At 39.3% G+C, this 27015-nt stretch overlaps 1 protein-coding gene across 1 annotated transcript in view; it reads right to left on the bottom strand.

Moving 5' to 3' along the window:
• Positions 1–27015, bottom strand: part of LOC120866574 (leucine-rich repeat-containing protein 37A-like) — a 46485-nt gene that overhangs the window by 3872 nt on the left and 15598 nt on the right. Inside the window, exons 8-15 of the mRNA XM_040244365.1 lie at positions 24111–24182; positions 23136–23216; positions 14088–14159; positions 13481–13555; positions 7148–7266; positions 4674–4951; positions 3147–4409; positions 2612–2716 (exon numbers count right to left, since the gene is read on the bottom strand). Coding sequence (XP_040100299.1) covers positions 2612–2716; positions 3147–4409; positions 4674–4951; positions 7148–7266; positions 13481–13555; positions 14088–14159; positions 23136–23216; positions 24111–24182 — 2065 coding nt within the window. The remainder of the gene's footprint in view (positions 1–2611; positions 2717–3146; positions 4410–4673; positions 4952–7147; positions 7267–13480; positions 13556–14087; positions 14160–23135; positions 23217–24110; positions 24183–27015) is intronic.

Here is a 27015-nt window from a genome sequence, read left to right as displayed (position 1 = left end):
CTTATTTGATTATCATTTATTCATTTTCTTCCACTGATTAGAATATTAAAACATGACAAATATCTTAAGAACACATGGGGCTATTTCTGGACTCTCTACACTACTTCAAATAAATATTCCGCTGCATTATTCCTCACTGTGGAACTGATATAAGGCCTCATCTTTGTAACACCATCAGTGTCTGTCATGGGAAAAACATTGCACAGTCCCTGTCCTCAAAAACCTCGTAAGTGGGGAGAGGAAACAATGAAATAGTATAAATAAATGCAAATGCAAGGTTAAACTACATGGAAATTAAAAACAGTAAAAAGAGGATGTTACAGGACTTCCCAGGTGGCACTACTAGTAAAGAACCTGCCCACCAATGCACAAGACATAAGAGATGCGGGTTTGATTCCTGGGTTGGGAAGATCCCCTGGAGGAGGGCATGACGACCCACTCCAGTATTCTTGCCTGGAGAATCCCAAGGACAGAGGAGCCTGGAAGAGCTACAGTCCATGGGGTCACAAAGAGTCAGACACGACTGGCGACTAGCTCGCACATGTAGATATACTAAATAAGCAAGCAAAGGCCATATGCCACCTGGAGATGCAGAGGGTAGAGTCTGGGCAGTGGCCAACTACTAGCAAGCTGACCCCATGCTAAGTCTTCAGACCCCATGCTAAGTCCCCAGCCATCTAGGCTCAGAAATTACTCTTCTCCACCAAGAGAGAACTCACATTTTCCTTTTGTGGCAGCTTCACTTTATCAATAATATCACAGGACTGATCAAAAATCAGAATGCCAAATTCTTACTAGACAACGAGAAATATGTCTGTTCTACAGACAGGGCACCTGTGTCTACACAACCAGAGAATTAAACTTCTGTAGAGACAGGCCTCCAAGGCACACCAAAGCACAACCACACACTCAAAAGGCTACTTGGTGAGAATAGAATTAGAGCCAAAGGAATCAGCTGAATCCCACATTAAATGGAAAGGCCTGCAGTAGTCAGATGCTCTCAGCAGGTCCTGCCAGGCGATGGGCCTGACTCTTCAGTTATGCTGCCTCGGGTGTCATCTCTACTCTTGGACAAGGTGAGGCTGGGCACTGCTGGTCCCTCTTTACCTTTTCTGTACTTTCACAACTGACCAGCCCTCCTGCAGATGGACACATTTCTCTTTAGCAGGTAACACATCATGTCAGGTTTTATTCAAGTCTGACAGACCGGGAAGCCATTGGTCCTTATACCGCTCTGCTCCCCCCATGAGGCTCTTATGGAGCCGCCTTCTAAAGAACTGTTTACCACTTTTGTAAGTTCTGAGGTGAGGGGACTGCTTTGCTGGGGCCCGTAAGAACTGGTGACAGGCCTCACGGGACTAGGGTCAGGAGGGCTGGATTATTCAGTGAAGTCTATTTGAAGAAAGATGAACTTGAGCTGGCTTTTGAGAGTCACAGGACTCCCACAGGCAAAGTAAAATAAAGGAATTTGTCTGTGCAAACGTGCAGGTAAAAGCAGCAATGGGTACGGTGTAATGAGCACATGGTGAGGGGCTGCTTTGGCTGGAATAGAGGGCTGCCAGGACAGAAGAAACGATAAAGTAGATTGACTCGATAGAGTAGAATCAAGATGGTCAGCTCATTAAAATTGCTCCTTTGGACTTCCCTCGTGGTGCTGTGGATAGGAGTCCGCCTGCCAATGCAGGAGACATGGGTTTGATCCCTGGTCCAGGAAGACCCCACGTGCCATGGTGCAACGAAGCCTGTATGCGGCAACTACTCAGCTCCCACACATAGAACCCGTGCTCTGCAACAGGAGAAGCCCCCACAATGAGAAGCCTGTGCACAGCAAGGAAGAGCAGCCCTACCACTTGTCTAGACCAGAGAAAGCCCACACAAAGCAACAAAGACTCAGGGGCAACAAAAATAAATCAATAAATAAGGCTATAAAAAATAAAATAAACATGTTAAAAAAAAAACCCAAATCTTCCTCTTAATGTTAGCAACTGCCTGTTGGGGAAAGTAATAAACCATTATGTAACTGAATGAAAGATAAAGAGGCTAGCTCCAGGAAGATGCTACTCTAAACAGGACATACTTCAAGGTGGCAAAATGCAGGATTCTTACTTGTAGCACTCTAATGGAACCTATTTACACAATGCCTAACACACAGGAGAAGACAGCTGCTGAGGAGATCTAAGGCACTTCTATCTATCAGCCGGGTCCTTTTAGCCCCTAGAGTGACCGATAGCTATGTGAGGGTGGAAATGATGTATCTCTCATCACTGCAGCCAACAAGGAGAGAAATCGAGGTGGCATGAGAGTGACTGAGAGTACATCAAATCCACATGGTGTTCTGAGTCAAAGAAACGTTACTATCGTGTCAACTCTGGCTTCTTATAAACTTAACTGGTCAGAATAGTCTAATGGCCTGTGATCTTGGATTCAGTTCCACAGCTATCTCCTGGGAGTGGAGCTCCTATGAAAACCCTGGGAACACACCCTTCAGTAAAAGGACAAAGTACATCTCAGTCCTTGTGACTGAAGAGGAGTATCAAGTACTAGCAGGTGGAAAGGTGGCTTTGATTTTTTGGGTTGGGGGTTCTGAATCTGAATTAATAATTGTCCTTACCTCAATGAGACAGAACATTATAATCAAAAACATCACTACTACAGTCACAGATATTGCCAAGATGAGTTTGTTGTTATAGCCGTAACCTGGAACTTCTTTTGTGAGCTAAAAATAAATAAATAAATAAATAAATAAATAAATAACAAGTTTTTAAAAACAGGGAACTGGAAAGGATGAAAGCTGAGCATTCTTAAACCTATTCTAAACAATAGCTAACTATTCTTAAACTACTAGAAGACTCCATCCTTTTCAGGTGGATAGCTTTTATCAGAAGAAACCAAATTTACAGTTATTGATCTCATCGTTAGCATTTTCTTCTACATTGTATTTATCTTATGTGTTATGTCCTCTTCTCATCTACCCTACGAATAGTGACACCTTCTCTGAATGAGCAGAGCGGGAGGTTATTGTCTTAGCCGGCTTGGCCGAGACGAGATACAGACCAGGAGCCCCAGGTCTTCCTGCTTGGGCGCTTTAATGGCGTGTCCTGAGCTGAGTGAAAGTCCAGGTCCCCTGTCTCAGGCATGACCCTCACCTCACTGGACTCCTGTTCTTTCTGTTCACTCTGGGCTTCTGTGCTCTCATTGATGTAGTTGTCAGTTTTCCACTGGTCCGTATCCCATTCTGCCTTGGACACCTTTATCTCTTGCTGCTCACTGAGAAGCTTCATCAAGAGGCCTGTTCTGGAGATGAGTTTGGCGCAGGCCAGCTGCACGTGGGTCTCAGAGCAGTCCATTTTCAAAGTCCGGATGACGTGAGCAATGAGTTTTCTCACGTCGTTGTTGGGGATGAGGGACCGTAGCTGCTGGTTAAGCTGACTTTCAAACTGATCACCTGGGGAGAGCACTGGGAAACTGATGCTTGGGGGCTTGGAGGCGAACTCAATGCCCACGTTGTGGTATTCCCATTGTGTTTCGTTGGTGTGCTGAACAGGTGGCATGAAGTCCGCAGCAACAGTAGAACGTGCACTGGAGACATTACTATGGGCAGTGATTCTAGGTCTGGTTTCTTTTGGCAGAGTAATGTTTCCCAAAGAGATAACTCCTTCAGAAACATGTGGAGTATTGTTCACTGAACTAGGGTTTTCTTTAGGAGGGTCTGAAACAGAATATAATTCTGAAAAACGATTTTCCTGAGGATCCAGTAATCCTGAAGATGAAAATGCCTCTCGTGGAGGGGAATTGATGAGACTCCTCACTGCAGAGAACAGAGGCCTTCTGGCCAGCATCATTCTGCTGAGTGAACCTTTCTTTCTCAGCTTTCGGCTTGTTTTGGCCTTTGGTGTTCTGTGGGCCACTCGAGAGCGAGTTTTATGGAAGAGGTATTTTTTTCTGGAATGCGAGGCTGGTTTGGAAGACTTCATGTTTCTCACTCTAGCATCGGCATCTTCTAAAATGAAAATGGTGTAGGATAAGTCTTTGGATTTGTTTTGAACCTCAGATTGGGGTTTTGGAGGGAGGGGGTTGGAAGGCCTGCCCCGAGAGTACTGCTTCAGGAAAGAAGAGACTGCTGCCTTGTGTTCCTTTATGAACGAAGGCTCCGTGTTGAAGGAGTTCCCCACTAACTTCCTGGGCCTCTGCACCACGTCCAGCTTGTCCAGCTCCCTTGGGGATGGCCTTCTGAGCCTTCTTTCTTTGGCAGTGTTCTCCACAAATGGCTGGGCATTCTGTTTCTTCTCGCTGTTCTCATCTCCTGCATCTTTGAAGTGCCTTTTCTGTAGGCCCCTCGGGCGCTTGAGGACCCTGTTCACTCTCAGCAGCCTTTGCCCTGGGCTCTCAATCTCAGCTAGGCTGTTTTCCTGTGGTTGGGCTGTTTCCAGTTTCTTCGGAAAGATCTGGCGTTTAAATTTGGGACCCAAAAGGTTGGCATGGAAAAGCATGGCCGTTTTTTCTTTCTTTTTAACCTCATCAATTTTTTCTTGAATTTCTGCATCTAACAAGTTTTCCAGAAAATAGAGTTTCCTCAATTTATTTTTATAAGTCGAATTGTTGTATATAGGCTTAACAGAGGGGTTCTTTGTATTGTTTTTGAAATGGCCCAGTGGTATATCTCCCTCATGGGCATTTGTAAAAAGAAGTTGAATGAAGGGCAATAATGTCGATTCAACATCTTCTAGATTTCCCTCTGAGAAATAAGGCAGTATGTAGTTCAGTGCGCTGATCACATCACTTTCGTCGTTAAAGTCCAGCTGCTCATTCATGAAGGCTGACAGACTGACCGCACTTTTGTCTGAGGACGCCCTCTCGGGCTCAATGGTCAGCTCCGTGCTGGTGCTCTTCTTCCGGGCCTGTAACACCTTCATGAACGACCCTTCTGCACTCCCTATAGATGCGTTCTCATCTGTTGAAAGAGAAGAGACTGCTTTTGATAACTGAAGACTGATGGGAAAGCTTTTTGTCAGTCCACAGTCATGCATCCCAGACAAATAAATTAGGCTTCAGCAAATGTTTGACTGCCACTTGGAAGGGAGAGAAAGAAACCCAAACATAAGTCAATGATTGACAACAATAAAAGGTGAAAAAAGACATCTCTTGAAAAAGTGACCATCTACTCAGAAGATTCTGTGGCATGAAATATAGTAATTATATTTAGGGTCACTCGACTGGCTCCCAAGGGACTGGCAGGAAGACAAAGAGTCCTCTACCCAGATCTCCTGTGACTCCTCACAGGCACATACCCCATCCTGCCCTGCCTCAGACACAGAGGAGCACAAGGTCTCCCCTCTCCAGCTCTTCAGCGCACTTGCGTTCTTACTACTATCACAGATGATCATGACCACAACCATGATGGCCGACAGGTCATCATCTGACCGTGTCCTCCACCCACCCATCCTTTGCTCAGTCCCTTCCTCCATATATTCCAGCCCCTAGAACAGAGGGCTCTACGTCCAAAACTCTTACGTCACCTTGGCTCTTTGCTGAAATTCAGGCAGGGATCCATTAGCTAACATATAGCCAGCCTATATGCCAGAGTGGAATGTTCAACAGATCAATAGAATAATACTTGAAGTACTATAATGCAGAAGGGAAAAGCAACTTCTGTCAGTTGCCTACTTTGCTTTCATTTAATTTCACTTCTAATATTTCCAGTGTTTTGGGAAACCATCCAAAGCTTCTGACTGTATATGTACTGTTGTGTAGCTGGGCTTCTCTTCCAAAAGGATTAAAAATTTTAGTGGTGGTGGCAAGGGTCAAAGGAGGACATAAGGGTCATGAGAGAGGAGGGGCATGGGTGTGCAGAGAGCCTAAAATCGGAGACAGGAGATCTGGGTACTAGGCCATTGCACTGAATACCTCGGATCTTGCTTTTCCTCATCTGCAAAAGGAGATTAAAAATGCCTTTCTTGGCCCACTTCTGGGGGAGAAGGGAGTAATATAATTGGTAAAAACAATTGTTTTGAGGAGTTCCCTGGTGGGATAATGGTTAGGATTTGGTATTTTCACGGCCATGGCTCAGGTTCTATCCCTGGCAAGGGAACTGAGTGGCTAAAACAAAAAAAAAATTTTTGAAAAATAAACAAAAATTGTCTTTATATAAGTAACAAAGTGTTATTATTTATGATGTGTTCTAGACCACTGATAGATACCTGTATTCAAGCTATCTGGGCATCAAAACACATTTTAGAGGTTATGAAGTTAGTGCCAACAAATCTAATATATAGAAAAATACTCAGAAGCACCTGAGTGTTTTGTGGATAGAAAAGTTTGAGATTCAGAACAAGTTCAGAGCTGGACAGTCTAAGAATAAAATTGCTCTCTCCTAGTAGCTCTAGTGGTAAAGAACCTACTTGCCAATGCAAGAGATGTAAGAGATGTAGGTTCGATCCCTGGGTTGGGAAGAACCCCTGGAAGAGGGCATGGTAACACACTTCAGTATTCTTGCCTGGAGAATCTCATGGACAGAGGAGTCTGGTGGGCAACAGTCCATAGAATCTCAAAGAGTCAGACATAACTAAAGCAACTTAGCACACACACAGTGCACCCACCCTTTAGACGAGCTAGCTGGCAGCTTCTAGTGGTGGAACCAGAAACTCAGGCTCCAAGTAGGCCATAAGACAGCATCACTTGTACTCTTTTATATTACAAAAATAGACAAAATATCAAAAATATGAAAAAAAAAGTTTACATCTATCCTATAAGACAAAGGATACTTGAGACCTAATGCGTATAGAATCAGTTTACAAACTGATGCACTGTATGAACAAGTTCTCATTTGCAGACAGCACAGAACACACCATGTGGCCATTGGTGTTAATGCCCTTGCCCCTTTCCTTGCTTTTTCTTGTTCTTTCATGTATGTATATCAGTTACCTTATTAAGTTAACAATGTAACTAAGCTATTATTAGCTTAATAATGTAACCAAGAATCTGATTTTTAGTAAGAGTAGTTCTTAGAAATTTAGGGATGTGGAACTCTGAATGAATAAAAATAATGCAATTACATTATTAATTTTAAAATTTATCATCACTGGTTAAAAATAAAAATTAAAGAATTAGAAGAAAATTTAAAAATTACCATCAGGCGATTTAGACTCACCACAAAATGTGACGTTTGTCAGGCAATCACTATCACAGTGTAGTTTGACTGTCTTGCAGACAACCTCAATAGTATTTTTAAATTGGCAGAGGCAGCAGGCCATTCGGATAGGTAAGATCCTATAAATGGAAATGCAGAGAATCAAATTTGTGGTAAAGGAGTTACTCAAGTAGGTGGAAGAGGCAGGCCAAGGCCACCACAGGCCAGTGCATAACGGAGTTAATTCTTGGGGCATATGGATTGGAGAACTGGATACAGATCAGTTGGCCAGTTGCTGTTTTTGACTGTTGAAAATAAATATAGAGGCCAGAGGTGCCCAACAGAAGGATTAGGGTGGCAGTGAGGATGGTATGCCTAGAAAAAAGGGAATAGGGACTAGAATTGGGTGACATTGATCTGTAGTTTAATTCAGAAATATCTCCTTCCAACCCAAAAACTTCATTTTGGGTTGATAGTACACAGAAGTAGGCAGACTTCTAAGAAAAATCTGAATAAGTCCCCAACTTCCAGAGTCTCTTTCTCAACTCCTATTTGTGAGTAATAAATACATTAGAAATTACTCTAGGAATAAAAAGAAAAACAGTGTGGTTAAACAATAACAGAGATCTCATTGACCAAATCTGGACAATGTGAACAGTCAAAAGAATAACATTATCATTATAACAAGTTATAATTAAAGAAGAGTACATGGGTTTATAATGATATTCAAAAAGAAAAGTGAGGGAGCTTTGCTTTATAGAATAATAACAGGTAATAAGTGAGAAAGGAATGATAAAATTAGGAAAGTGTCATTTTACAACTATCAATGTAATAGTTGATTCAGACAAGGATTATCATTGATGCATAGCTGGGTGAAGAACTGTCTGGAAATAGGATCTTCACTGATCGCAAAGTTCAGCCCACATATTATTTATCAATTACCAAGGGGGAAAATAACTTTACAATGGAGACATATGTAAGATATCACCTTAATCAAGTGATCAGACTTAGCAGTGGGCCACTTGAAGTGATGAAGTAGGAAGGATACATCACTTATATAGTATTCTACTCCAAAATGTTTAGTTTGAATCTAATGAGGAAACAGACAAATCCAGATTGTGGGGAAAATTACAAAACAACTGGCTTAGACTCTTCAGAAATGCCAATGTCATAAAAGACCAAAAAAAAAAAAAAAAAAAAGCAGGGAAACATTCTACATTAAAGGAAACAAAGCCATGACATGCAATGCCTAGTCTTTGATTGGGCTCCATATCAAAACAAAACAGACTTCAAGAATATGATTGGCTTCAGGTCAAGATGAAGTAGCAAGGACCAATTTAACCTTTTACTTGAAACAATGAAAAAATCAAACAAAACATACGAAAAACAGTTTTCAAGAAACTGGACCTCAGGCAATCAAATTCAGTGATCCCCAAGAAATGGGAGATAAATGAAGTGACCCCCTATGATTGCCCTAGCTTACTTCTTTAAGAGAATTTCCAGGTCATGGTACAGGGAAGAGAAACACTGGCACAGACTGGTAGACTCCCTCGATGAAGAAATGGAGCTGAGAATCTGGGAAAACCAAGGTGGTGAGAGTTCACAAAGCAGAGTAATAGAGGGTAAAGAAGTACACAGACAAAGAACTCTGGAGATATGCAGAGGGAGCTCTTAAGTATTCAACAAAGTATTGATCACACAATATTTGTGTGAGGAATTAACTGATACCAGGAAAAGAACCACATGAAAGGATTAATAATAAGAATAACTGCAAAATTCTGGAAAGCAATTATCCTTCAATAAAAAATAAATTTTAAAAAATGAATAATTTTTTTTAAAAGTGAAAAAAAAAAGATTAACTGGATATCACACAGGGTTGGGTGTTCCTATAAGTCAGAAGATAAAACCTCATGGTACACAGAAAGGACTTGTCTCACTAGTTGCAAATAATGAATTCTAGACTAAAGGTTACTTGAAGTGCTACCTAATGAATCTTAAAAGCTAGACCTAAAAGAATAAAATTGTTTTGAGTAACTTAACTTTACCCAAAACAAAGCCCAAACATTTTATAAAAATATATAGCACACAATAAGCTAAAATTTCACAATGTCTAGAATCATATGAAAAATTACCAGGCATGCAACTAAGCAGGAAAATGTGACCTATATTGGGGAAAAAAGCAATAAATCAAAACGAACTCATTATCTATACAGATATAAGAATTAGTAGACAAGGACATTAAAAAATTATAATATATGAAAAAGCTGGCTGACTGGGTGACTACTGGCTGGCTTAAAACTTAACATTCAAAAAACTAAGATCATGGCATGTGGTCCCATTACTTCATGGGCAATAGAAGGGGAAAAAGTGGTAGTAGTGACAGATATTCTTTTCTTGGGCTCCAAAATCACTGCAGACAGTGACTGCAGCCATGAAATTAAAAGACACTTGCTTTTTGGAAGAAAAACTATGACAAACCTAGACAGCATATTAAAAAGCAGACATACCACTTTGCCAACAAAGGTCTATATAGTCAAAGCTATGATTTCTCCATTAGTCATGTATGGATGTGAGAGTTGGACCATAAAGAAGGCAAAGCGTTGAAGAATTGATGCTTTTGAATTGTAGTGCTGGAGAAGACTCTTGAGAGACCCTTGGACAACAAGGAGATCAAATCAGTCAATCCTAAAGGAAATCAACCCTGAATATTCATTGGAAGGACTGATGCTGAAGTTGAAGCTCTAATACTTTGACCACCTAATGTAAACAGCCAACTCATTGGAAAAGAAGGATTGAAGGCAAAAGAAGAGGGTGACAGAGGATGAGATGGTTAGATTGCATCACTGATTCAATGGGCATGCATTTGGGCAAACTCTGGGAGATAGTGAAGGACAGGGAAGCCTGGTATTCTGCAGTCCATGGGGTCACAAAGAGTCAGACACAACTTAGTGACTGAACAACAACATACTTGAAAAAAGTTATAACAACTGTATTTCATTTGTTACAAACCCAGACCAAAGACTGAAGATGTTAAGTAGAGGCATGGAAGATGTAAAACTGATCCAAATGGAGCTTCTAGAGATTATAAAGACAATGTAGAAATGAAAAGATACTGGGTGAGGTTGATGGCATATTAGACACTGCAGAAGAAAGGATCAGAAAACATTAAGACATAGTAACAGAAACAAACCAAAATGAAACACAAAGAGTAACAAAACAAAACAATGACAAAAATGAACAGCACAACAATGAACTGTGCAACTTCAAGTGACCTAATATATGTATACTTAGAGTCCATGAAGGAGAGAAGAGATACAAAAATTTGAAGAAATAATAGCCAAATTTTCCCCACATTGCTAAACACTATAAACCCACAAAGTTGAGATCAGTGAACTTTAAGCGTAAGAAACATGGACAAAACTACACCAAGGCACAAATAATCAAATTGCTCAAAACCAGCAATAAAGAGAAAAATTTTAAAGCCATCAGAAGAAAAAACTATACACTACATATAGAGGAACAAAGATAACAATGACAGCAGATTTCTTGTTGGAAACAATGTAAGCAAATACTAAGTGGATTAACGTAATAACAACTCAAGTAGTGAATTGAATTCTATCAAGCTAGAATTCTATACCCAGATCTTTCAAAAATAAAGGCTATCTCAGACATACAAAAGCTGAAGAACTCATCACTAGTTGATTTTCATTGTAAGAAATGTTAAAAAGTATTTTTAAACAGAGGAAAATGATACCAGATGGAATCATGGATCTACACAAAAGAATAAAAACACTGTAATTGGTAACAACATAGGTAAAATATATAAGATTGTTCTTATTATTTAAATATCTTTAAAAGATAATCTATTGTTTAAACAAAAAATAATATAGTGTGCTGTTTATGACATAAGTAAAATATATGAAAACAATCCCACAAAGGTCAGGAGGGAAGAAATGGAAGTACCCTATTGTAAGATTCCTATAGTATTAATGAAATTGTGTAATATCATTTGAAGATAGACTGTGATAAGTTAAAGATGCATACTGTAAACTATAAAGCAATCATTAAAATCACAAAACCTGAGTTATAATGAATTAGCCAACAAAGGAAATAAAATAATAAAATGTACTCAGTCTGAAAGTAGGAAGAAAAAGGAAAAAGAAAGTAGAGATGGGACAAATAGGAAGCAAATGGCAAGACAGTAGATTTGAATGTAGTAATATCAATAATTACATTAAATGCAAATGCTCTAATCACCCTAATTAAAAGAATCATCACACTAGACAAAAAAGCACAAGCCAACTATATACAAGAACCATCTTCAATAGGAAATAAAAGGTTAAAAGAACAGAAAAAATTATCCTATGCTAACACTAATGAAAAGAAAACTGGAGTGGATGTATCACTTTAAGACAAAGTCAGTGTCAAAGCAGAGAATATTATCAGGGATAGAGAATGTTACTTCACCATGACAGAAAGGTCAATTGATGAAGAAGACATTACCTAAAAAGTTATCCATTCGGTAAGAGCTTCAAGATATATGAATGAAAAATGAGAGTGGCAAGGAGAAACCAAAAAATATCTACAATTATAGTTAGGGATTTCAACATTCCTCTCTCAATAATTAACAGAACAAGTAGGTAAAAAATCAGAAAGGACTAGAAGACATGAACAACACTATCAATCTACTTGACCTAATTGACCTTTATAGAACACACCACTCAAATAAAGGAAATCAGTCCTGAATATTCATTGGAAGGACTGATGCTGAAGATGAAACTCTAGTACTTTGGCCACCTGATGCGAAGAACTGACCTATTGGAAAAGATCTTGATGCTGGGAAAGATTGAAGGCAGGAGGAAAAGGGGACCACAGAGGATGAGATGATTGGATGGCATCACCAACGCTATGGACATGAGTTTGAGTAAGCTCTGGGAGTTGGTAATGGACAGGGAAGCCTGGCATACTGCAGTCCATGGGGTTGCAAAGAGTCGGACATGACTGAGCAACTGAACTGAGCTGAAGGTGTGTAATAAACTGTCACAATAAAGACCTACAGAAATAGTTTTTTTAAACTGCAAGAAATTAAAACTTGACCCCTCCCCTCACACCATGCGTGAAAATTAAATGGATCATAGATCTAAATGTAACTATACAACTTCTGGAAGAAAATACAGGAGAAAATCTGTGTGATTTTTGGATTAGGCAATGGGATCTCAGAAGAAGATTTCTTAGGTAAGACACAAAAAAGCACAAACAATACAAGAAAAATTGCTAGAGTTCTTCAAAATTTTAAAACTTCTGGTCTTCAGAGACACTTTAATAGAATGAGGGTAAATCACAATCTGAGAGAAGATATTTACTAAACACATATCTAAGAGAAAGGCCTTAGTTTTCAGTGCTCTATAAAGTATTCTTAAAACTCAATATAAATATCCAATTAAAATGGATTTGAACAGACATTTCATTTTAAAAGATATCTGCACATGAATAGACACTCAACAGCATCAGCTATTAGAGAAATGCAAATTAAAGCACAATGAGATTTAACCACACACCTACTAGGAAGGCTTAAATTTTTAAAAACAAATATAAGGATCAGGTGAAGATGTGGAGCAATCCCAACTCTCAGACGTTGCCAGTGGGAATGCAAAATAGAACAGCCACTTTAGAAAATAGTTCAGCAGTTTCTTAAAAAGTTAAATAATCACTTAACATATGATGAGCAATCCCACCCTTAGGTATTTTATCCCAAAGAAATGAAAATATACATTTGCACAAAACATATGCTCACACATGCATGTGAATGTTTTTTGAGGTCTTCTTCATAATAGCCAAAAACCAAAACAACTCAGCTGACGTTCATCAACTGATAAATGCATAAACAAACTGTATACCCACACAACTAGAATACTACTCAGCATTATTGCTGAGGGATGAACTACCAATAGGTGCAACTGCATCAGTAAATCTCCAAGGAGACTAGCTTAAGTGAAAGGGTTAGTCAAAACAAAAAGGCTGCTTACCACATGATTTCATGTATAAGATACCATGGAAAAGGCAAAATTATAAAGACAAAAATCAGATTGATGGTTGCCAGGGGCTGGTAGTGGGAGGAGGAGACTGACTACAAAGGGACATGAGGGGTCTTTGGGGGGGGTGGAGAAATTTTCTGAATCTCAAATGTAATGGTGGCTACAGAACTATAAGGCTGTCAAAACACATCAAACTGTATATTTTTAAACAGTGAATTTTATTACATGAAAATTATACATCAATAAACTTTAAAAAATAATAAAACAAACCTAAAAATACACAATTGATTGAAAATAAATATAACAAAAATCAACTTACAGCGTTTCCAATTCAAGGGTCATCATGAGAATGCTTTCAATTGTTGTGAGTGACACTTGTGTTGTTCCCATGTCTCTGAAGGAGAAGCCCAAACATGTAAGATATAAACAGATAATATAAACACAAATTCTAAACTTAAAATTTTTTAACATGTGACTACTTCAATTCTGAATTCTTATATGCCCTAGATAATTCCAGAGAACTCTTACTGGAGAAATTTAAATTTGCATCAAGTTAACGACCCTGGTGCTGAATAGTAAAATCTTTATTACCCTGACTTCTTATTTTCAATTGCATCTACCTCTCTTGATAACTTTTTTTTTTTAAATAATGTACCCCTTATTCCTTTTTGCTTTCTGGGATAAATAACATTCCTACATGCATCTTCATGTTCCATATCTATGTGTGTTCTTCAACACTGCTCTCTTCCTCTGCTGGCTGTCTTACTCATATATGTTCTTTAACTTTTTTCTTTGCCAATAACTCTTGTATCAATAACCTAGTTAAAATTTAAATTATGACTTTTTAGTCAAAATACTCAACCTGTAACAAAAGTAAGAAAGAGCAGAAATCATCTCAAGGGCCATGAAAATGCTGCAATACTCACAAATATTTTAATGCTGGCAATTTAAAAAGATACGAATCTTCCACTGCTGTCAAAGGATTACGATTGAGAATTCTGAAAAATGGAATGGAATCAAAATTGTCCACATTTTCAATGACATCCAAGAAAGTTTACATTCATTTTGGGGGCATATGGAACTTGGTAAAAAAAAAATAATCTTTTTCTGTCTTTACCTATAAATCACCCTTAGAATCCATAAAGCACTATTCCTTTGGGAATTACCCAAGTCTCTAGATGATAAGAAGGAGAAGAGAAAAAGAGGGAAAAAATAGAAAAATAGTGGATAGTAAAGAAAAAATACGCCAAAGAACTTTTCAGGTCAAAAACCCTAGAAGTGACTATGCTGGTAGGAGGCCCTTGCTCCATAAGAAATACTATTTCTAGAGTCCTCCATAATTCAAGGTGTTTTTCATTTCTAGAAAATTTTTTATATTTCATAGTTTAAACTACCCAATTAAAGACAAAAATAGGACAGTTCCTTGATTTTGGAGCCAAAGAAAAAGAGATAAATACAAGAGGAACTGGTGAAAGTCATACTCCCATCATGTGGTCCCATGTGTATCCTAGAATCATAGCCTTTGCTACCGTGTATGTAATCACCTGTTTGTCAGTCTCATAGGTTGTCCACAATTTGAAAGCAGTGACCACAGTATATTGTCATTGTTATCCCTGTGCCTGACAGAGTGCCTAATATTTACTAGGTATTTAATAAATGTTTGTTGAATAAATAAATAACATTTTATTTATATATCAAAAAAAAGAAAAAATTAATTTTTTGGAACAAAGTTTTATTCCAAAATACTAGAATAGATTTTCTTCTTAGGTTCTTTAAAACAAATAAGGAAAAGGAAAACCAAGAAGAAACAAGAAGAAAGGAAAGAAGATCTGTCTTTAGGGTAACTCCACCCAAGAATCACTAGCATATTTTTTGCAGAATATTGTAAAGCTAATTATCACAACTAACATCTGTTGGGTTGCTAGGCATCTGTGACTGGCATTTAACATTTAATCCTCATAGTAATCTTACATGATCGACTTATTACCCCATTTTACAAATGAGGAAACTGAGGCACAGAGAAGTTATATAACTTGTTCTAAGTCATCAAACTAGTAAGCAGAACTGGAATTTGTACTCAGTTCTGACTCTAAAGCCTGTGTTTAAACTGTATGGGGAAAAAAATGAAGGATTAAAAATATCTGTTATGTTAACCTTAATTGTGAAAGCACTAAATATAGAAATACCTTTTCAAACTTTATCCATCTGGGAAAGCCTCTATGAGAATTATACTTTTTCTTTTTCTTTCTTTTCCCTAATCATCTCCCATGATCAAATATTTAATTAGCCTATGGTCACTGAGATTTTAAACAATGTTGCAAGCAAATCAGTAAAACTGATGGAGTAAGGACACCTGAAAATTCGTCCCTCCATAAAAGTAAAACAACAAAACTGACCAAAAAATGGTCAGAATCAACTTTTCCTGAACTTTGGAAATTTAACCAACAGGCGTGCAGCAAACCAGGGAACCATTTATTCAAGGAAAATAAATTAATTTCTGTAAGAACAATGAGATCTGTGTTGCCCCACTTACACATGAAGAAACTGTTCATTTGTTCCAGAACTTTGCTCTCCATGCCTTGAAAAATAGCCCACATTTCTGGTACCAGAGGAAGCAGAATGGACTGGAAGGGCCTTCAAAGCCTCACTTCCAAAGCACTATCATTATTTTACACGTTTGGTGGTTCCCTGGAAGACCTTACTTGAAAGGTTTGCCTTTGGCCTGACTGGAAGCTACCTAATGTAAAAGGCCTCTTCCTGGGTAGTATTTTTGGAAAATATTTTTAAGTAAATATTTTAACAAGACAGTTGTATGAGGCTGTGGATAACAGTTTGAGGCAAAAAACAGCCTAACCAAAAAGCTTAAAAAGAAAAACTGAGGGACTTCCCTGGTGGCTCATTGGTAAAGAATCCACCTACCAAAGCAAGAGACACAGGTTCGATCCCTGGTCCAGGAAGATCCCACATGCCATGTGGCAACTAAGCCCTGTGCCACAACTATTTAGCCTGTTCTCTAGAACCTGGGAGCTGCGGCTACTGAAGCCCATGCACTCTAGAGCCACCCTGGGCTCTGCAACAAGAACCCACTGCGATGAGAAACCTGTGCACCACAACTAGACAGTAGCTCCTTACTGCAACTAGAGAAAAGCTTTCACAGCAAAGAAGACCCACAGCCAAAAAGAAAGAAAGAAAGAAAAGCTGAGGAATGAGTTGCCCACAGAGACTTTGTAATGTTCCAACACATTCCCGGGAAACTAAAAGACCACAAGACATATTCTTGGGAATCTAAAAGTAACTATTAGCCCTAGTTAAAGAGTTCAGCAAAGTTACAGAATGTAAGATAAATATACAAAAATTAGTTATATTTCTACACAACAGCAATGAATACTGCAAACATGAAATTAAGAAAACAATTCCATAAATAACAGCATCAAAACAAATAAAATACTTGGGAAAAATTTTAACCAAATAAGTGCAAGATTCACACTGCAAAGTATGAAACATGGTTGAAAGAAATTAAAGAAAGTCTAAATAAAATGGATAGGAAAGAAACCTTATTAAAATTTCACCACTTCCCAAATTGACCTAATGTTTCGGGGCAATGTCTGTCAAAATCCCAGTTGACTTCTTTCCAGAAATTGCCAACCTAATTCTAAAATTCACATGGCAATTCAAAGAAAAAGAAAAACCGAAACAATGTTGGTGGTATCAAAACCCAGCTTAAGGCTACTGGAATCATAGTGTGGGGCTGGCATAAGAATAGACATGTTAAATCAATGGAACAGAATTGACAGTACAGAAATAAAGCCTTATATTTATGGTCTATTCATTTTCAAAAAGGGTGCCAAAGCAACTCAATGTGGAAAGCATAGTCTTTTCAAATAGTGCTGGGACAACTGTACATCCACACACAAAATAATGAAGCTGGACTCTTACACGTCACACCATATAAGAAAATTAACTCCAAATGGATAGAGCTAAAGCTATAAAACTCTTGGAAGAGAACAAAGGAGTAAATTTTTATGACCTTGCATTGTGTATGTGCTGTGTTTTTACTCAGTCAGGTCTGATTCTTTTTTGACCCCATGGACTGTAGCCCACCAGGCTCCTCTGTCCATGGAATTTTCCAGGCAAGAATAAAAGAGTGGGTTGCCGCTTTCTACTCCAGGGGATCTTCCTGATCCAGGGATCAAACCCACATCTCTTGCATCTCCTGCATTGGTAGGCAGATCCTTTACCACCAAGCTACCTGATACCCAAAGCATAAACAGTCAGAGGAAAAACAGATGAACTGGATTTTATAAAAATTAAAAATGTTCGTGCTTCAGAAGACAATATCAAGAAAGTGAAAAAAGATAGGACTTCCCTGGAGATTCAGTGGTTAAGACTCCACACTTCCAATGCAGGAGACACAGGTTCAATCCCTGGTCCAGGAAGATTCCACATGCCCTTATGGGCAACTAAGCCCCCGTGCCTCAACTGCTGAGCCCACGCTCCAGAGCCACAGCTGCTGAAGCCTGCATGTTCTAGGGCCCTCGAGCCACAGCTCATGAGGCCCTGTGCCGCAACTACTGAAACCTCCGCGCCCTGGAGCTTATGCTCCACGAGAGAAGCCTCTGCAATGAGAAGCCTGTGTGCTGCAACTAGAGAGTAGCCAGTCACTGCAACTAGAGACAGTCTGTGTGTAGCAACGAAGACCCAGCATAGCCAAAAATAAATAAACAATAAATAAATAGAGCAGCGTGTACACGTCAGAAAAGGAAAAATATGAGTGTCACATGTTTGGTTAAGCACAGTTCCTCAAACTTTGAGGAGCTGAAAAACAAACTTTTGGCATTAAAACCTATCAGATCACTGACGGGCTCCTGTGACAGTGAATTGCTTCACTTTTGCATCTTCTCCTGTCCACTTCCCCCTAGTCATCACAAACGCCTATATATAAAAATAGAATGTCATAAAGCAATAGGTAGCCAAAACAGTTTGGCAAAGTTTGTTATCCTTTTCCAGAATTATCTCAATTCTCCAACCCTTCACTTTTTCTTAATAGCTTGCCCATGGTCTTGGTTCCATGAGCTCACTGTTTTTTCTTAACCAAGAAGCCCTTCTCTGAGCTGAACATCCTTGTGTTCATCCCTAGTGAAATAAAAGTGTGCAGCCACTCTAAGTTACCCTGTTTCTTCTTCCTTCCTTTAATGCAGCCTTTTATTCACTAAGCTTGTGTCTGGGCAAAGGGGAGAGTGAGTGAGAATGAGTCAACAACTCAATGTGGGGCTCCTACAGCACCTACTTTCCCACAAACCAAAGGACAAATGGGTTTAGATTCACAGTGGACACTGTACTACAGATCATTTCCATTTTGGCCTGATTCCCTCATTTCACACATAAAAGGTATGCCAACTTCTAGTCCATTACCTTTTTGATTCATGAGCTTATCTTTATGGAAAAAAACATGGGAACAGTTTTTCTTTTTTTTTTTTGGCAACTTTTTAAAAAGTTTCATTTGAATAATTTCAAACTTATAAAATGTTACAAAAACAAACAGATCAAGACATATGTATATATTTTTACCCAGATTCCCCTAGGCAACAGTTTTTATTAGCCTCAAAGACCATCTCAGAGTCAAAGTTTAAGGAATGCTGTCCTAAATGGTTTTGAAAAATATATCTTATTTGAAGAATAAAGTTCAAATGTTTTCGCATCAGCCTTCTGCTGTAGAACACAAAATAAGGGAACATTTCTTACCTGTTATTTTTTTCTCCAAATTCTTCTATACAGGTCCAGACAGATGGGCTACGTTTCCTTTCTATTAACTGAGGAGACAGAGAAGAATTGAGGACTGAAGCTTGTCATCACTGTCCTGAGTGTACTGAAATCCTAACAGCTTTAGCTGAAAAAATGTCCAAAGCAGGCAGTGAAAACAGATTTCAAATAGGACAAACTGCACAACTATCTATGCTAGAATCCCAAGGCAGGCAGGGCAAACTGGTTCCTTGGAGGAAGGCAGTCAAAGAAATGAGCAGAGTGACCTGGACCCTGTTCCAATATATTTGAAGTACTTGGGGATGGGCTGACCCCCTTTCCTTTATTCATCTACATAGGTCCATGAGCCATGAGAACATGACTCCCCACGTGAGGCTCCTCAATACAAGACCTCCAGCTGCACCACGTAAACCCTTTCTTGGGATGGGGTGGGGGCAGCCTAAAGAATTTGAAGTGGTGAATCTGTCTTTCCATCCAAGTTCTGAGAATAGCCTTGAAGAAGAGTCCTTGGCAGTGAGGAACAGAGAAGGAAACAAGGGAATCAGGCAGACCTGAGTTTGAATTCTGATTGTCACTTTCTGGTACAGTGACTTGAATAATGAACATCTCTGTCTTACTTAGTACCATTTACCTTGTAAGGCAGCTTGAGGATTAAGTGAAAGAGCATATGCAAAGCACCCAGCATAGACTGGGCACAGAGTAGGTGCTCAGAAGTGATGATGTCATATTTGCACTGGCCAGAAACCCTGGGGATGCCCAGAGGTGGCCTGGCCAAGAGCTCCAGAAGTGTGGAATTATCACAGGGAAACCAGAGCTCTCTGCTCTAAAGGCGCTACTCAAGTTAGAAGCCCACTTCAAGATGCAAGGTACAAAGAGCCAAACTGTCATCAGTTAGTTCTTACTACAAGGAAATGAAGAGCTGCGTAGAAAATTACTTGCAAAGCTCATAAGCGGTTTTGCCTCTTATCAACAGTGTGCATCTAGGCAAGTTATCCAATGGCTTGGAGTTTCAATTTCCTCATCCCCAAAATGGGGATAATAAGAGTTGTTGGGAGAATAAAAGTGTGAAGTAATATGTATTTAGTATTTACCATGTATCAAGCACTATGGTAAAAGCTTTAGGTGCACTATCTTACTTGTATAGTAAGTATAGTGCCTGGAACATAATACGTATCTAAGAGATATAGGTATTAAAGAAATGTAATAGGGCAGAGGAAGAATTACTATGCTTTTGACAGAGAGAAGAAACGTTGTAATATAGGTGGTAAGACTAAGATGCAGTTGGGAGAAGAAAAATAGAGTAGTTGCTACGTGTGACAATCTCAAATTTTTGAACTAATACAAAAAAAAAAAACCACAACCAGCCACCCTAAATCATCCCAGAGGACAGACCCAAGTGAGTTCTTTCTCATTTTTAATGTTGATGCCTTTCTGAATCTGAGAAGCTGCCAGGATTCCAGTACATACCAAAAAGTGATGACAATACCCTCCAGTGTGCTAACTTTTGTGTGTACACAGCTACCTAAAGGAAACCAAGGCCAGCCGACTGGGAGGCTTGATGACCACAGCTCAGTTTGCCTTCATGGTATGACCACATCCCTCTCATCAATATTCTCAACAGTGGGGTAAATAATTCAATAGGGATAAGGCTTTGGTTTTCCGCTAATTCTCTCATAATGCTTATGTTCTTGGTACAATATTGATGTACCACAGACAAGCCAGCATGTGAACATGCTCTGTCTGGATAATTAGACAGCCTTTCTACATTGTACAGTCCTTCAGTTTCTAAAATCATGGAGCTTGTATTGTTAAAAACAATGAAGTGCCTAAAAGAATTTTTAAAAAAATAAGCCATCAGTCTGGACCTGTGTAGGTGAATGAAGGAGAAGCACTTTAAAGTCAGAAAAAAAAGTATACTTAACATTTAGGATTATCAACCACTGCTGGTTTTCCATAATACATTTCATTCCTGATTTCATCTGAAAGAGATATGATTATTACTGCCATTCAAGTTGTACTTAATTAAAAAGACCTTGGTTCAACTTTGAGGTGAATTTCAGATTCAGAATAGACACTGCTAACCTGGTTATCTGGTATTTGTCAATAACATACAGGCTTCATTTAAGAAACCTACTGTTGTAATTACCTGAAAGCCAGTGAAGAATCAAGTTTTTGTAGGGCCTGAACCTTATCTACTTTGGGAAATTCTAATAAAAGCACACAAAGATAAGAATACAAAAATTGCTAGGACCACTCCCAAGACTTTGGAAGGGACTTATGCAAGTAAGGAGCCCTGAAGCTTAAGCTTCATTTAATTCATGATAAATCCACCTGAACTGGGGCCCTTTACCAAACTTACTTAATGCAAGGGAAAATATCATTTCTACTTATAAACACCCTAGTCATTATAGGTAATAAAATGACTTAACTCGAGGGGTAGCATCGTCTCCTGGCATCTTGCCTTTGGAAAGAGATGCAATAAAGTTTATATCTCACCATGGCAAATGTTGCCTGAAGGAAATTAGCTTTGTCTAGTAGAAAGACTTGGCCCCAAACAAAGAGCCCTACCCCCAGCACACACTTACTATATGGTGACAAACTTTTGATGGTAAAACTTTGAATTAGTTTTAGGAGTACAGTATTAATTTATTTCCAACACCAGATAGCTCAGATTCTTTCATTACCTTTTCCTGTCATTTACGATAAACACAAAAATTCAAAAGGAACGAGTTGGTGTCTCTTCCCTTACGAATCTTTTCGGACCCACCCCCCATTTTCTACATTGTTGCCCCTGCCCACCTTGTTACCCTGCTGCATAGATGCTAGCATGGCTCTCATATATTTTCCCATCAACATCCATCTTCCTCTTTCCAGTGTGAAAGCTTCTTGGGGACAAAGTCCTTGTCCTATTCTTCTTTGTGTCCCCAACACAGCACTTAGAACAGTGCTGACACACAGTGGGCATGGCACTCGGTGAATGTTTTTGAATGAATTCATTAATTTTTGTCACCTGTGATTCCACAAGTTATTTTCCTGTTGCCTGCATAACCACAGTGAAACTCTGATTCTTATCAGGGACTCTTAGCATTATAAAATGTTTAGAAAAAGTGGTGAGTTTAAGACAGTGTATTGACACTACTGAAGCCTCCTGGTGGAGGGACCATAGGGGCCTGCTCTCTGGCTCTCTGGCCAAAGAAAACCTGACCCTGGGTGCTCTTTCCCCAAAGTAGGCATCAGGAAACTCATGAGGGGCGGGGATGGGGGGAGGCCACCCAAGGTAGGGATCTGTAGCTCTGGACACACCCTCAACACCTTCATTAACTGGAAAGGAACTGCGTGAAACTGGATTTCTGAGCCACGAGACAGTAAGAGAGCCTTCACCAAAGCCAGGCATAGACAAGGCTCTTTACCTTGACTCGAAAATCCCCTTCTGGCCATGGATGTACTATGATTTGCTTGTGTCACAGAGAAACCACAGAATTTTTGAGCAGAGGGGGTGTAAAACCCACACTTGTCATTGACAAGTAGTCAGGAAAAGTCTATAGAATTAGGCTACAGCAATGTATTTTCTTTATATTTTTCACACTACAGCTGAACAAAAACGTCAACTTTTTCCATAACTGAAAGGTTCCTACTGGCCACAGATCATTCACTTCAGAGGCATACTTTTTGGAAAACAAGGATCTGGCTGATGGGGGAGAGCCCTGTGGTGGATGTTCAGGAATTCCTTTTCCTTTACCATTTAAAAGAAGCTAATGGTTGAGGAAGCATCCACACCTTTTGTTTCATGAAGAAATGTGTGCTAAGCTTAGATCTTTGCAGTTTTGCATTGCATAGATTTTAAGCAGCTAGGAACTTTGCGCATAAGCAGGAATCAAAGTTAAATTCAAAAATGGAACTTCATGGACCCTTCCCATATCGGAGCAGGATCAGTGGGATCCCATGACAGTGCTAATTTGAATGTTTTTGCCTGGTGCCTTTTATTGCCTGTGCCAAAGATCAGTACTATGGAAACCAAACCGTTTCATACTTAGGAGTTAGACAAGTCTCTTGACCTCTTTGTACCTTAGTTTCCTCATTTGAGAGAAAAAAAAAAAAAGGATCTCAGGACATACTTTTCAAGATTCGTACTAGGCTTACACCCAGGTAACCAATAACTGTATGATGTTTTTACACATAGTTTTATACATGTATTCATCTTCTATTTCACTTACAACTTGTGTAAAAACTGCATTCCATGCCAGGCCTGAAATGTTCCAAAGCTCAGTTCTGTGAGTAAATTGCAACCAAGATTTCTACAAAAAAAGACACAGCAAAAGAAGAAGAAAAATATATATTCTTTCAAAGCACTTATCCTTTGGCAGTAAGTCTAATTTATATATGATAAAAATAACACCAGTACTCCCTCCATACAGTAAAGAAATGTCAACGTGGAAGATAATATGATTTACACTTTAATGATTATATATGTGGTGCACTTAGTAAATGCTCAATAAATGCTTATGTTGAGTGATCTTTATTTCTCTAGAAAAGCAGCACTATTGACATTTGAGACTGGATAATTCTATCTTGTCCTGGGGCTCTCCTGCACACTGTTGAATGTTTAGCAGCATCTCTGGCCTCTGTCCACTAGATGTCAGTAGCACATACAGTTCTAACAACCAAAAATGTCTCCTGCAGCTGCTACTGCTAAGTCGCTTCAGTCGTGTCCGACTCTGTGCGACCCCAAAGACGGCAGCCCACCAGGCTCCCTCGTCCCTGGGATTCTCCAGGCAAGAACACTGGAGTGGGTTGCCATTGCCTTCTCCAATGCATGAAAGTGGAAAGTGAAGGTGAAGTCGCTCAGCCGGGTCTGACTCTTAGCGACCCCATGGACTGCAGCCTACCAGGCTCCTCCTTCCATGGGATTTTCCAGGCAAGAGTACTGGAGTGGGGTGCCATTGCCTTCTCCGAAAACTGTCTCCAGACATTGCCAAATGTCACTTCATGCAAAATCACCCTGGTTGGGAACCACTGTTCTGTAACGATACACTCTGATCTGTGTAATAATTCTCACACTCATATTTGCCAGAGACAAAAAAGACTTGTTATATAATTTAATAATATTTCAAAATGAGTAACAAATTAATTTGATAAAAATTAAGTTTTCTAAAAATTCCAAATATAATGAAGTTATATTTGTAACTTACATAAACTGCAAAAAAGGAAGTGGTTCAAATGAACGTCTTTCAATAGACTGTATTTTATTGCAGGATAAATCTCTAGGAAAAGTAAAAGGAAAATATTGCCTCAATTAGCTATTAGATATCTATTTAATAGGAATAACTAGTAGAGGTTAGAATGATAATAACAAATACATAGTTTTGGTCTAAACTCCAAACCTTAGGAATTGTTATTTGAACCTTCCAGAGTCCCTAACCCTGCCTTCACCTCTCTCAAGAAATCTCTATAAATAAAATATATAACTATAGAACTTTTTTAAAGTTTATATCATAATCACCTGGAAGGCAGCTATCACTATGGACTGTTAGTCACTCAGTCATGTCCAACTCTTTGTGACCCCATGGACTGTAGCCTGCCAGGCTTCTCTGTCCATGGAATTCTCCAGGCAATAATACTAGAATGGATTGCCATTCCCTTCTCCAGAGGAACTTCTCAACCCAGGGATCAAACCTTGGTCTCCTGCCTCGCAGGCAGATTCTCTACCCTTTGAGCTACAACTATAGATCTTGATAGATTTTGGAGGTAATCTTTCCTGACAGCAGAATTGATTAGATTCCCACCTTTTGTAGTCTCTTCAAATTCTAGATTATGAGCTCAAAGTTTTTATTCTCCAATTACAATTTCTAACATTAAAAGGAATTTTCTTATATTTACACACCTCCCAATTTAGTTCTGTTTTTCTAGGCCAATTCAGTACTAGCAGAAATAAAAGATCTGTTTTCATACAACCTGAAAGGAAGTTACTCCCCTCATTGATATGTAACTTTACCTAATTCAGGATTACACTTTCCATCATATTGATTTTTATTTGAAAATACCCACTCTTGACTATAGCTGACTATCCTGTTTCCATTGATATCAGCTTGTGTCTCATTTTACCTGGATGGGTATAACTGTCTTCTGACGGGTGTTTCTATCTCTGCTCTCTCCATTGCTAAGCCAGCCTCTACATTATTATTAGTTTAACTCTTCAGAAAGTGAAAGTCACTCAGTCGTGTCCGACTCCTTGCGAACCCACGGGCTGTAGCCTGTCAGGCTCCTCGGGCCACGGCATTCTCTAGGCCAGAATACTGGAGCAGGGAGCCATTCCCTTCTCCAGGGGCTCTTCTCAACCAGGGATCGAACCAAGGTCTCCCTCATTGCAGGCAGATTCTTTACCATCTGAGCCAATTTCCAGAAGTAGTCCTTAAATACCAGCACCATTTGTGAATTTACTGAAGATACAAATACTTAGCCCTACTCTAGACGGATTGAATCATTAACTACAGAGGTGGAGCTTGTGTTTCAACAAGCCCTCCGAGTGACTAATTCTGCTGCAGGCTCTCTGTCCTAGAGCACTGCTGTGGTAACACAGTCGCTTGGCATGATATTATGGGCTTGGCCCCCAATGCCCTTGATAATCTGGCTCTCATCTCCTACTCTCTCCACTGGAACTTTATAGGTAATCAAAGTGTTTCTCCTATGTTTTGTCTTTCTCCCAATTTTCTTTTGCGAGCTTATTCTTCCTAAGATGTCTATCTGATGATACCAATGGCCCTTCAAGGTTCCGTTTGAACAGCATTGCTTTGGCAACATCTTCCCTGATGCAGTTAGAAGTCTTTTTGCCCTCTTCTATGCTCCAACACCAACTTACAGCTCTCATTAGCCTTATTCATTTCTTTTTTTAAAAAAAGAAAGCTATTTTTGCATCCCATTTTCTCTCAGCATAAAACTCCTCTTGAGTGTACGGGTTAGATCCTGTTTATGCACGTTGTCTATCATGTTTGCAGCCAACACATGGACATAAAGCAAACTCAAACATTCATAAAATCAACAAGTAGGGAGTGAATAAGAAGAAAATGACTGTTTTAAAAGAAATGTAGCTTTATTCCTGCATGGCTCCCTCTTCTGTGCCTCTACTGCACTTTGTTGTTATGGTTTGAGTTTCTATGTTTATTTTCTCTGTGAGATCATGAATTGCTAGGAGGAATCCTAGCTTAACCACCTTTGTGTTTCCAACACTAGGCTAAGTTCTTAGCATATTCCTTTTTAGCTTTTTTATTGACTGGCACTTTTAAAAAAGAATGAGCATACGGATGCTAACATGAAATAATCAGCTTATAAAGTATTTCATAGAAGTAATGAAGGGCCACAATAAACTGTGGAAAATTCTGAAAGAGATGGGAATACCAGAGCACCTGACGTGTCTCTTGAGAAACCTATATGCAGGTCAGGAAGCAACAGTTAGAAATGGACATGGAACAACAGACTGGTTCCAAATAGGAAAAGGAGTACATCAAGGCTGTATATTGTCACTCTGCTTATTTAACTTATACACAGAGTACATCATGAGGAACGCTGGGCTGGAAGAAGCACAAGCTGGAATCAAGATTGCCGGGAGAAATATCAATAACCTCAGATATGCAGATGACACCACCCTTATGGCAGAAAGTGAAGAGGAACTAAAAAGCCTCTTGATGAAAGTGAAAGAGGAGAGTGAAAAAGTTGGCTTAAAGCTCAACATTCAGAAAATGAAGATCATGGCATCTGGTCCCATCACTTCATGGGAAATAGATGGGGAAACAGTGGAAACAGAGTCAGACTTTATTTTGGGGGGCTCCAAAATCACTGCAAATGGTGATTGCAGCCATGAAATTAAAAGACACTTACTCCTTGGAAGGAAAGTTATGACCAAACTAGACAGCATATTCAAAAGTGGAGACATTACTTTGCCAACAAAGGTCCATCTAGTCAAGGCTATGGTTTTTCCAGTAGTCATGTATGGATGTGAGAGTTGGACTGTGAAGAAAGCTGAGCGCTGAATAATTGATGTTTTTGAACTGTGATGTTGGAGAAGACTCTTGAGAGTCCCTTGGGCTGCAAGGAGATCCA

This window comes from Oryx dammah, unplaced genomic scaffold (assembly GCF_014754425.2).
Source record: "Oryx dammah isolate SB20612 unplaced genomic scaffold, SCBI_Odam_1.1 HiC_scaffold_8, whole genome shotgun sequence".
In the NCBI taxonomy this organism is placed as follows: Eukaryota; Metazoa; Chordata; class Mammalia; order Artiodactyla; family Bovidae; genus Oryx; species Oryx dammah.
This window is presented reverse-complemented; position numbering and strand designations above follow the sequence as displayed.